Source organism: Chelonia mydas, chromosome 22 (assembly GCF_015237465.2).
Source record: "Chelonia mydas isolate rCheMyd1 chromosome 22, rCheMyd1.pri.v2, whole genome shotgun sequence".
Classification (NCBI taxonomy): domain Eukaryota; kingdom Metazoa; phylum Chordata; order Testudines; family Cheloniidae; genus Chelonia; species Chelonia mydas.
In genome coordinates, this window is record NC_051262.2 from 15,624,845 (window position 1) to 15,637,154 (window position 12,310).

The 12,310-nt window shown below is 50.7% G+C and overlaps 1 protein-coding gene across 12 annotated transcripts in view; it reads right to left on the reverse strand.

Moving 5' to 3' along the window:
- Positions 1 to 12,310, reverse strand: part of USP28 (ubiquitin specific peptidase 28) — a 125,080-nt gene that overhangs the window by 40,918 nt on the left and 71,852 nt on the right. For 4 of the 12 annotated variants that reach the window (XM_037882470.1, XM_037882469.1, XM_043534254.1 and 1 more), the window contains exon 1: positions 6,711 to 6,761. The exons of 2 other annotated variants lie outside the window; for them this stretch is intronic. In XM_037882470.1, the coding sequence (XP_037738398.1) occupies positions 6,711 to 6,746 (36 nt within the window). In that variant the 5' untranslated portion in view covers positions 6,747 to 6,761. Of the gene's footprint in view, positions 1 to 1,251; positions 1,365 to 6,710; positions 6,762 to 12,310 lie in introns of those variants that run through there. 6 more of the 12 variants (XM_037882471.2, XM_037882474.2, XM_043534255.1 and 3 more) reach the window with 4 other exon arrangements.

Genomic DNA, 12,310 nt, shown 5'->3' on the forward strand with positions numbered 1-12,310 from the left:
ACAAGATTTCAGTCCAACCAGTTGAGAGGAACATTCATGCTTAGGTTTAAGGCACTTCCATTAAAAAGCTGAAGAAAACTTTATTAATAATCAGGTTTCAGAGTAGCAGCTGTGTTAGTCTATATTCGCAAAAAGAAATGCATCATGCATCCAATGAAGTGAGCTGTAGCTCACGAAAGCTTACGCTCAAATAAATTGGTTAGTCTCTAAGGTGCCACAAGTCCTCCTTTTCTTTTTATTAATATCTTTGATCTCTCAAATCTTAAAATTCTTTCCATTTGACACTAGCTAGCTAACATAAATTGTTTTAAAATCACGTACAATGTTAAGCCACAAATACATGGATGTTAGTGCAGCACAATGATGACAGAACATGACTCATGTTCGCATCTGTCCATACACAGCAAATCATCCCTGTATTATAGGAAACATCATCATTCCTCAAAGATGCTGCAAGTCTTCCAAAGAGATCTCTTGCCCTTCAAAAAATAAATTGATGACATCATGAACGGCCAATAAAGTAAATACCACAACACGGCTAATTTTGTGATAAGCATGCAAAACAGAGAAGTTTGTAAAATGCACTGAACGGGTACGTACTGTGTACATGCCAAATATTATAGCAACTTTTTAATTTATTAACTTAAAAGAGGAAAAAGTAAAGCGCATGGGTTGACCTTTCCTGGGTAGGACTCTTTTTGGCCTGGAATACGTTGGACGGGCGATAACAGGACTGAGCGAAGGAATCAGCGGGGCCTGTTAACCTTTTGTGGCCGGAGCAGCTTTTGCCAGGGGACGAACCCGCTCCCCCGTGGGTCCCATCGCCCAGCGGGCCCGTGGGTGTGGGGCAGACGCCGGGCGAGGGGAACGCCCATCTCCCCGGAGCGCCTCACCTGGGGGGCAGCACCCCGAGGCCCTCACCCCCGAGGTCCCCGCGGCCTCCCCGGGGAGGGGGACGCGCCCAGGGCGGCGGAGGGCAGCGGGTATGAAACAGGCCAGAGCCCGGGGGGGGCCCAGACCAGAGCCTCGGGCCGGGCCTGCCCCCCAGGGCCTCGCATCCAGATCTCTGCCCGCAAGCGGCGGCGGCGGCGCGCGCTCCCCGGGGCGGGGCTCCCCGCCAGGCCGTGGGGCAGCCCCCCCCAACAGGCCTATCAGCCCCCCAGGTGAGCAGCAGCCCATTGCTACCCCCCCCCAGCCCGGGGCGGGGAGCGCGCGCTGCGGGGGACACGGGGGGACCCCGCGGGCTCTCACCGTGCCCTGGCTCTCGGCGCCGCCCGCCGCGGCCGCGGCCTGCAGCTCCGCCGTCATCCCGGGCCCCGCTCGGCCGCCGCCGCCGCCGCCCGCCCGCGGGAAACGTTGCGCGCGCCCCCGCCGCCCGCCCGCGCGCCCCCGCCGGCCGGGGCCGCGCCCGCCCGCTCACTCGCTCCTCAACCCTGCCGAGCACCCCCCCCCCTCCCCCGCCGGGGCTGGGCACGCAGCGCGCCCCCGCCGGGCACTGCCCCCGGGAGGCCCCGCCCTCCGCCGGGCACAGTCCCCCCCACTCGTCAGTGGACACAGACCCCCCCACCTGCTCAGTGGGCACAGACGCCCCCCATCAATGGGTACAGCCCCCCCCACCTGCTCAGTGGGTACAGACGCCCCCCATCAATGGGTACAGCCCCCCCCACCTGCCCAGTGGGCAAAGACCCCCCCACTCATCAATGGGTGCAGCCCCCCCCACCTGCCCAGTGGGCACAGACCCCCCCCACTCATCAATGGGTACAGCCCCCCCCACCTGCTCAGTGGGCACAGACGCCCCCCATCAATGGGTACAGCCCCCCCCACCTGCTCAGTGGGTACAGACGCCCCCCATCAATGGGTACAGCCCCCCCCACCTGCCCAGTGGGCAAAGACCCCCCCACTCATCAATGGGTGCAGCCCCCCCCACCTGCCCAGTGGGCACAGACCCCCCCCACTCATCAATGGGTGCAGCCCCCCCCACCTGCCCAGTGGGCACAGACCCCCCCCACTCATCAATGGGTGCAGCCCCCCCCACCTGCCCAGTGGGCAAAGACCCCCCCACTCATCAATGGGTGCAGCCCCCCCCACCTGCTCAGTGGGCACAGACCCCCCCCACTCATCAATGGGTGCAGCCCCCCCCACCTGCCCAGTGGGCAAAGACCCCCCCACTCATCAATGGGTGCAGCCCCCCCACCTGCCCAGTGGGCACAGACCCCCCCCCACTCATCAATGGGTACAGCCCCCCCCCACCTGCCCAGTGGGCAAAGACCCCCCCCACTCATCAATGGGTGCAGCCCCCCCACCTGCTCAGTGGGCACAGACCCCCCACATCAATGGGTACAGCCCCCCCCCCCCACCAGCTCAGTGGGCACAGACCCCCCCACTCATCAATGGGTACAGCCCACACCAGCACCTGGTCAATGGACACAGACCCCTTCCCACACACTCATCAATGGGTACAGCCCCCACCACCCCCTGCTCAGGGGGTACAGGCCCTCCCCCCCCACACACACTCATCAGTGGGCACAGCCCCCCACCCGCTCAGTGGGTACAGCCTCCAGGAAGCTCCCTGAGGTGGGCACAGACCCACTCCCTGTGTCGCCCCCTCACACGCCGCCCCCTGCGAGCCAGCACCCGGCTGTGGCACCCGCACCAGGCTGGAGCCTGGGCACAGCAGGCTGAGGCTCTAGCCCGAGGCGCGGGGGGCCATGTTTCCCCACCCCCGCCCCAGCACCCCCCCACTTCCCCCAGCCTCGTACCGCCCTAGCACATCTGCCCCCTGCGTGCTGAGCCCTGGCTATGTCACAGCCCTGCCTCGCCCCAGGCATCGCTAGGCCACCCAGCCAGCTCCATCCCCTCCTGTGGTCTAGAGGAACGTATTACCACGAGAGGCCCTGCTCTCGTACTCCAGGCAGCCCACAAAAAGCTCAAAGCGCTGTAATCCCTATGAAAAGCAAACAAGCATCCATGGGGCCATACAGCTAACTATCGAGGGGAGTTAGTGGCCCACGTTTCTCACAGTGTGCGAGCACCTCACAGTCCTTAATGCAGTTTGGGGAGTGCTATTAGCCCCATTTTACACATCGGGGAACTGAGGCACAGGGAGACTAAGTACTTACCTACCCATCATCTTACTTACAGGTCATCTGTGGCAGATCAGGGATTTAACCTCTCTGCTGATTATGTGGTGCAAAGTGTCCTTTCATCAGGAGCACTCCATCCTAAGCTAGTGCTCTAACCAGTGGCCCATCTTCCCCCCTTTCCTTAAAGAGTATTCCCTTCCACAACAACCCTCATAAAAGGATAGACCTGGCTGCATGCTCTGAAAGTCAGCAGATTCTGTCTAGTTCAGACTCTCCAAACACCACTGCACTATTAACATCATTGGGTCGCTTCAAACCATCACCTGAAAACCTCCTCACCTGTTTCAGCTGATTATCATACTGGCTAGCCAAGCTACAGTTCTTTAGATATTGCTGCTGGGCTAGATATTCATTTTGAGCGTTGTAAACCTGAGCCCTCGTTACTAAGATCGTAAGCTCTTGGGGATGGACCATCTTGTACAGCACCTAACACAGCGGGTCCTAGCCCATACACTGGGGCTCCCAGGTGCTACTGCAATCTAAAGAATAATAGGAGGAGAGAATAAGCCCTGGAAACTCTCTGTGCTGGTTGATGTTTTAGACTAGAGGACTACATGATATTTGATTTATGGGACTGCAACTGTTGCAATGCTGGGCTTTTGTCCTCTCATGTTCACAAAGTGTAATTCTCAAGGCTTTAGTGAAACATGCCTTATTCTGGTGCTGCCACCCCTTTCACTGGCAGGCACATTAAGTTTTGTAACAAAATATTTTGAAAGCATCTAGCCTTCCCAGAAATATTGTCATGAAATTGTTTTGAAAATATGTCAATGAAGACAGTGCTTGTTTGGCTGTAAACATGCCCCTGGCCCTGTGGGAAAACCAAACACTGCAGCTTGGGCTTAGCGTGGGAAAGCTAGAAAAGTGTCCAGAAAGCAACAGAAATGAAACACAGTTGTTTTGTTCACTGGCCCAGCTCAGTGAAGTGAAAAACATGCACACATCAATGGAAGAAATAAAGGAGAATGGTAAAATTCAGTCTGTTTTACTAATATGACGCAGGGAAGAAGTGTATTTGCAAAAAATATACATATGGGGCAAAATCCCCTGCTATGGGTGATGGCCTAAGTCACAAGAAGGGGTGCCAAACTAGCTTTAATCCATTTGTGCATTCCTGATCTTGGGCTGGATTTGTACCAGACCAAACCAGTGGTGTAAACTGGAGCAGCCAAGGGGGCAGTCTGGCATTTGGAGCTGATCTAACCCACATTTCTCTGGCCACACCATCTGCAGGAGGAGGGATGTGGCAGAGAAGCTGTACACCAGAGGAAGATACTCTCCCCACCCCGCCATGGTGGTCAGCCTGTAGGCAGCATACTAACTTTAGGTTCCCTCTCTGCTGATTATGTGGTGCAAAGTATCCTTTCATCAGGAAAAAAATCCAGGCTGTATTTTTTAATCTGCCAGCATTCCATGAAACTGCACAGCTCTGGCTGAAGTGTTTTCCCTACTTTGCCTTCCAAATGGCTGGAGCTGCATTAGCTATTAGCATTCACTAGAGACTATTTTCTAGAGCAATGTATTTTTCATTAACAGCAGGGTAATTCATTAGAAAAGTTACATGAATGACCACTCTAACTTGAGGCTGCTACAGTTTACACTCTTGTCTAACTTTTAAATTGATATGTGAATCGCATGCTGGTGAAGACATCAAATAAGTAACCCCAGAGAATAAAGTCCTCCATTTATCCACAGGGCAGGTACAGCACAAGCACCAGCAGGGCAAGCTCCTGCCATTCTGCACACTGCCCCTATGCCTCTCGCCTGAACTGCAGGAGGGGTCCCCTCAAGAGAGAGGGGAATTCATGCTGCAGGATTTCTCTATTGGGATTGACAACAAGAGGGCCAGTTGTATTGGTGCTTGATATGGTTTGGACTGTTATCTAGTGGGGAATGGCCTGAGCCCAAGCTCTTTTCATCCAGTCCACTAAGCAGCCACCACATGGCAAAATTTGTGGCCACTACTTGAGCCCAGCCTTATCCAGGGGGTGCAGTAATAGCGTCTGGGCAAGGGGATATGCCCAACCCCTCCTTACCCTGAAGAACACATCAACCTAATTTCAGGAAGGGAAGTTAAAAAACAAAACAGAACAAAAAGAATCCAATAGCACTCCCATAATAAGAGGACACACATTTACAAAGAGTTCTCTTGGTCATCTTCTCATGAATCATTGTTGATTTTCTGTTACAAAAAAAGAAGCATGTTTAACATAGTTGGTTTCCACAGTATGGGATCACCATCTCACCCTGCCTATCAAATTAAATCCGGACCGATCACATTTTTCCAGGGCTGATCATGACAATAACAGCCAAAGAAAGAGGGGAAAAAAGCCAAGTTTGTCACCAGGGCCACAAGGTGGCGCTCTGACTATGCGGACTTCATAAAACGAACAGTTTAGCTGGTACTTCCATTTAGGCCTGGTCTACGCTACAGCGCTCGGTCAACATAAGCTGCCTTACATCGACCTCATTAGGTCAGCGTACATCCTATGGCCTTGCTCCCACTGCTGTAAATGCCTTACTACACCAACCTAATAACTCCACCTCCACAAGAGGTGTAGGTCTTATGTGGGGGTAGTTAAGGCAATGCAGTGTCCCTGTAGAAATTGCATTACTTAATCTATTGCCTGTCACCCTGGAACAGTGAAACTGACAAGAAAGCCAGTTCCTGGCTTCCCAGTCAGGCTGCTGCCCAGTCTTCACTCCAAGCCAGGCTGCCACCTGGGCTCTCTACTCCTGCAGAGAGTCCTGCTGCACCCCAAGACCTTAGCTTCCCACTTCCAGCCGGGCTGCCCCCTGGCCTTTCTGCTCCCCAGTGGGAGCACAGCAGTTGACTGGCCTTAGGCATGGATCTCCCCCTGCCAGGAACAGAGGGCAGCCACACCAAGCTTCTTGGCTCCCCACTGGGAGCTCGGCTGCCTCAGAGTTACGAACAGGCTCCATTCCTGATGTGTTCGTAACTGTGAGGTTCTCCTGTATTTAACTGCATCCTTTGCAAACTGCTGCTTCCAACACGCAATGCTCCAGCTACATCTGAGTGGAAAGTTCAAGCATGAAGCTACTTAAGATGAAGCACTGCATGTTGGGAGAGGTTCTCCCCATCAGTTGCTGTTCCTTGTTAAAAATGTGGCTAGCTGCAACATGCTTCATCTTAGCAAACTAGGTGTAGGCCTCTGCTCCTGGGAAGTCACCGCCTTTCTGTGAAGTCAGGCTCTGTCATTCAACTGTGTTAATTCCAGTTGCTCCTATCACCTTTACCTGAAACAGGTGATGAGTGGCAGTTTATGAACCGACGTAGTTGAGGCAGCTCAGATGAAATAAGTAAATCCAGACATACACGAAACCACTTCCTGATGGTAAGATGCAGTGAATAGCTGACTCTCTTTCCACAACACAAAGGGCCATATTTTTAAAAGGTATTTAAAATCCCATTGAGTTAAAGACCAACGTGTTTTTGTGTGTCCTGTCTGCATCGTTAGGTGCCTAAATAAATGCTTTAAAAAAATCTGACCCAAACATACTAAATAAAGCACATTCCAGAAGGAGCATCTCCTGTTGGTTACTTACAGGACTTGCAGGTTCCAGAGAGCCACATCTCCACATAGAAGTGTACAACACTGAGAAAGAAGGGGCAGGAGGAATAGGCTGATCTGGAGATTTGGAATATCTTAGGAAGTCCAAACTCCTAAGGACAGAAAAAATGACTTTGCATAAGAGTATTAAAGTACACTTACAATGACTGCCAGTGCATCTTCTTTTTCTATGCTTGCTTTCGTAAGCTGGAAGTAGAGCTGGTTTGAACATTTTTGACTAAATGTATTTTTGTTGAAATATGCTGTTTTGTCAAAGTTGAAATGTTTTCACAGGCACGTGTCAATTTCAACTAAGTTTTTGCTGGGACAGTTTCTGAGGTCCAGGGCGCTCTGCTCATTTCTAACCAGAGCAAGAGAGAGGAATTGAAAGCCTGTCCTTTTCGGCACACTTGCATTTCATGCAATCATTTGAAAGGTTCTGTTTTCATTCCAATGCCAAACATACAAGTTCTGAGACCTCAAAAAGTTGTCCTGAACCAGAATTGTCATCCTCTGGCCAGCTCTAGTTATGGGCTGTGTAGTGCTATCTTGAGATCCATGTCTTGAACAGCACGGAGCACAAATGTGGCATGTAAAATATAAGATGATCTAGCTTACTGTTTGGAAGGGAACAGCCCCTCAACCTCCCTTTGCCACCCCCTCCCCCAGTCTTCTGTCCCTGCCTGTCCAGATGTGACACTCAGAAAAAAATCTGGTACCCCTGAATTTGTACATCTGTCATAATTCCCATCAATTTCAGCACAACTGCCAAGGGAGTGAACAAAGGGAGCTGGCGATTAACTTCAAAGAACTTTGTTGGAGAGGAATAAAGATATTTAGGGCCTATTTTGTGAACTAATTGCATTTGCATATTTATGGGATTTACTGATATAGCAGTAATTAAAAACTATTTAGTAGTCTTAAAAGACGCATAACTCAGTTGCTGTTTGCATAATAAACACATCCCTTATTATGTTTATTACGTTTGCATAATAAACTCTTCCGCAGCCTGTTAAGGCAGCCATCCATTTGGGAGGGACCACAGTTACATCACTGCCTTCCTAGTGAATTGAATGCAGAGGGCAACCGAGCACAGGAGATGAAAGGAAGCATTCTCAGCAGAGCTTACCCCAGACCCTTGGCAAGGATTCACCAAGCAGTAGGCAAGAGGGCAGGTTCAAGGCTCTTCATGTCTCTGGGATGGCAGCACAACCAGCTCCTGCAGGAGGGAGATGTCTCATGTTGCTCCGCAGTGACCCCAATCAGTATGTCTACCTGTAGCATGGTTGTGGCTGCCTGGGCTAAAAATCAGTGTAGACGTACAGGGCTTGGTCTGGAGCCCAGGCTGTGGGACCCCGTGAGGGATGGGTGGGTCCCAGAGCTCAGGCTCCAAGCCCAAGCCTGAGCATCTACACTGCAATTTTTAGCCCCGCAACCCAAGCCCCATGAGTCTGAGTCAGCGGGCCCAGGTCTGCCGCAGGTCTTTTAATGCAATGTAGATGTACTCTGTGTGTCTGGTGTTTCCCAAGTTCCCATTGCTGGAGTGTCTAGACAATGACACTGTCTCCCCATGAGGCAACACACTCAGTTTCTCTTGGAAAGTTCCCCAGCGCCCCACCTCAGCTCCTCTGCAGACCTCTTCTGGCCTCTTGTCCAATCCTTGCAGGAACAGGAGTGCTTAGCCCCTGGGGGTGGGGGCGGATGTATCTTACAGCTCTGCAGCCAGCCAGCTCAGGAGCGATGCTGACGTGCTTTGGAGAAAGCTGAGCCAGCTCTCCAAAGCACGGGGAACAGGGCGACCTCAAGGTGCAACCTGGAGGACAAGAGAAGGAAAACGGGTCTGGGCGCGGGGTGGAGTGTGTCAGAGAACAAAATCAAGATGACAGAACTAATCTGAGGTAGTTTGGGTGTAGAAGAGGATGAACAATTTAACCTTGCTGCTTTTGTGCCAACCAGCAGGTGACATCAAGTGACATACCCCAGCCTGTCCAGCCATCTAGGGAAGCGAAGAATAGGAAAGGAACACAGGACATCAGGCAGACTCAGTGAATCCCATTCTTCTGTTCTATGAGACATACCAAATTCCTCACATTTCTTACAGGCTACCAGTGCTGCATCCTTCCTCTCCTTTCAGCATGGTCTCACGGCAATTGGTTCCTTTCTATGGAGTTCCAGTCAAAACCAGTTTAGTGCTTAGAGAGACGAGGCCCTTCCAGACACCTGCTCCAGCTCTCCCCATCCTCAGCATGCAATAGTGACTCCATGTAATGCCCTCTTCAGGGAGTGGATCCCTTGCAGAATCTCTGAGAATACATCCGGAGTTGCTATTTGCGAAAGCTAAGCAGACCCTTTTCCTGAAGTTGTCTACCATAGGCAAAGCCTTTCCTTTCCCTCTCCTTAATCCAAGCAGAGAAATACAGAGAAAACTGAGCACAGAAGAATTATGTGGTGGGTAGGCAGATCTTCCCCCATCACAGCCAAGGTCAGTGGAGGAGAGGACTGTTCTGTAGTTAGGGAGGGTGGATTTAAAGAAGGAGTCCAGGAGAAGAACGTTCATAAAACACACATGCATCAATTTGATGACCAACAGAGACATCGACCGACTTAGAGAGAGGCTGCATGGAGGGAAGAGAACTGCAGACTCAAATGACTGCAGAAGTGGAAGGCCAGCTCACATAGTGTATTCCAGAAGGATGGACAGCGTGGGATTAGCATCCACTGAACTGCCTTGGTATCAATGTCACCAAAAAGCTACACGTGCTCTAGCAGCAATTGTCTACCTGCTAAGAATAATAAAGCTGGGGATCCCGAGGCTGGCTGACGGTACTTTAGTTAATGAAGGTTGTGATGGATTGTAAATCATTAACAATGGCCATCTGGTGACAGGCAGATGGTCAAGAGAACATGCTAAAGAAGGGCAGACAAGAGGCTTGCTACATATCTCTGTGCAGATCTCAGCTTAGCCCTAGAGTGAATACCTATCTAGTGACACTGTGTGCAATAGAACAAAGAGAACCCGGACTTGAAATAAGTACTGTACTCTGATCAAAATGCCTGAACTTTAAGTCAAACCTTGCCACTCTTACTCAGGGAAATCCTCCATGGACTTCTCTGGGCGGGGTTTTAGTGGAAGTTTTGCCAAAGTAAGGACTGCAGGATTTGGGCCTATAAGGGTATGCCTACACTGCAATAAAAACGCCCCGCACTGAGTCTCAGAACTCAAGACAGCTGACTCAGGCTTCAGGGATAAAAATAGTCATGTAGAGATTTGGGCTCAGGCTGGAGGGTGGGCTCAGACTCACACCCCCTCGCAGAGTCTCAAAGCCCAGGCTCCAGCCTGAGTGCAAACATCTACACCGCTATTTTACAGCCCAGCAGCCCAAGTCAGCTGACCTGGACCAGCTGCAGCCATGCTGTGTGTCTTTTACTGGAGTTTAGACATACCCTGAGAAGGTTTCTGCGTACAGAAATATTGCACACATCCATTCATGCAGGTATATTCAGTCCCTCAGACACACCCGCTCTCACCTTTGCCTGGTGACAATCGGCGTCTGAAACAGAGTGAATGGGAGTTGGACACCCTGGAGGAGAGCGTTTGCAGATCAATGATGATGCTATGAATCTGTGATTCTTTGGTGATCCTGAAGGAGAGGGGGAGTGGAGAAAGAGGGAGAGGCTGGTGTGTCTGAACAGAGAGCAATGGAGCAGACACGTCTATCCTGTCTGAGTGCGTCATCCTGGTAAATTATCAGACACTGGTGAACTCAGCTATCTCTTGGGTAGTCAGAAAGGAGGCCTTTCCCGTTTCAGCTTTCAGAATGGAGAGAGGTGAATAGTGGTGTCCCCCAAGGGTCTGTACTGGGCCCAGTCCTATTCAACATATTCATAAACGATCTGGAAAAAGGGGTAAACAGCGAGATGGCAACATTTGCAGATGATGCAAAACTACTCAAGATAGTTAAATCCCAGGCGGACTGCGAAGAGCTACAAAAGGGTCTCTCAAAACTAGGTGACTGGGCAACAAAATGGCAGAAGAAATTCAATGTTGATAAATTCTAAGTAATGCACATTGGAAAACATAATCCCAACTATACATATAAAGTGATGGGGTCTAAATTAGCTGTTACCACTCAAGAAAGATCTCGGAGTCATTGTGGATAGTTCTCTGAAAACATCCCTCAATGTGTAGCAGAAGCCAAGCAAAGCTAACAGAATGTTAGGAACCATTATGAAAGGGATAGAGAATAAGACAGAAAATATACTGCCTCTCTATAAATCCACGTTATACCCACATCTTGAATACAGCGTGCAGACGTGGTCGCCCCGTCTCAAAAAAGATATATGGGAATTGGAAAAGGTTCAGAAAAGGGCAACAAAAATGATGAGCAGTATGGAACAGCTTCCGTATGAGGAGAGATTAATAAAACTGGGACTTTTCAGCTTGGAAAAGAGACGACTGGAGGGCGGGGGAATATGATTGAGGGCTATAAAATCATGACTGGTGTGTGTTATAGGAGCAGCAGTGATTTGTATGACTATGCTATGTATAACCTGTATGCTCAAAAGGTCTGTTACACTTTCTCCCCACTTTTGTCTCCTCTCCCTCTTTGAATACCTGTGAAGTGGCTTTCCCCCTCTCCCTCCCTCCTGGAATGCTTGTGGGATGAATGGGCTGGTTGAACAGCTGGAAGATCAGAAGAGCTCCCAGGTAGACAAAGGTTGATCACACGCCCAATTCATGGATACTGCCCGAGTTGGAGTGTGACCAACCAGATGCGGCCAAGTCATCTCTAGTCGCAGGCCATGAGGAGCAGGTCCTTAAAAGGGGAAGGGGCCATGTGCTCAGGAGTGCACTCACAAGCTTGTACCTCCCGTGAAGGCCCTTCTCCCAGACCGCCTGGCCAGTGGTTCGCCACGTTGCATTTCATAGTGCCTCGGGAAGACTTACTTTCATCACTCCATCCATCGTTGCGCTGTGGAGCACTTACCTTGAAGGATCCTGACATCTCCAGTGCCGTGGCTGTCCTGGGAGCGTGAGTATGCGAGTGTGAGTGTGACCCCCCTCTTCTTTTGAGCTTAGCTATCAGTATAATAAACATGCTGCTTTCTGCCAAACTCTGGTGGGTCATTAGTCCTCCCTAAGCTTACTAGCTGACCCAATTTCAGGTAACAGTGTGGAGAAAGTAAATAAGGACGTGTTATTTACTCCTTCTCATAACACAAGAACTAGGGGTTACCAAATGAAATTAATAGGCAGCAGGTTTAAAACAAACAAAAGGAAGTACTTCTTCACACAACGCCCAGTCAACCTGTGATATTCCTTGCCAGAGGATGTTGTGAAGGCCAAACTATAGCAGCATTCAAAAAAGAACTAGATAAATTCACGGAGGATAGGTCCATCAATGGCTATTAGCCAGGATAGGCAGGGATGGTGTCCCTAGCCTCTGTTTGCCAGAAGCTGGGAATGAGCTACAGGGAATGGATCACTTGATGCTTACCTGCTCTGTTCATTCCCTTTGGGGCACCTGGCATTGGCCACTGTTGGAAGACAGGATACTGGGCTAGATGGACCTTTGGTCTGTCCCAATATGGCCG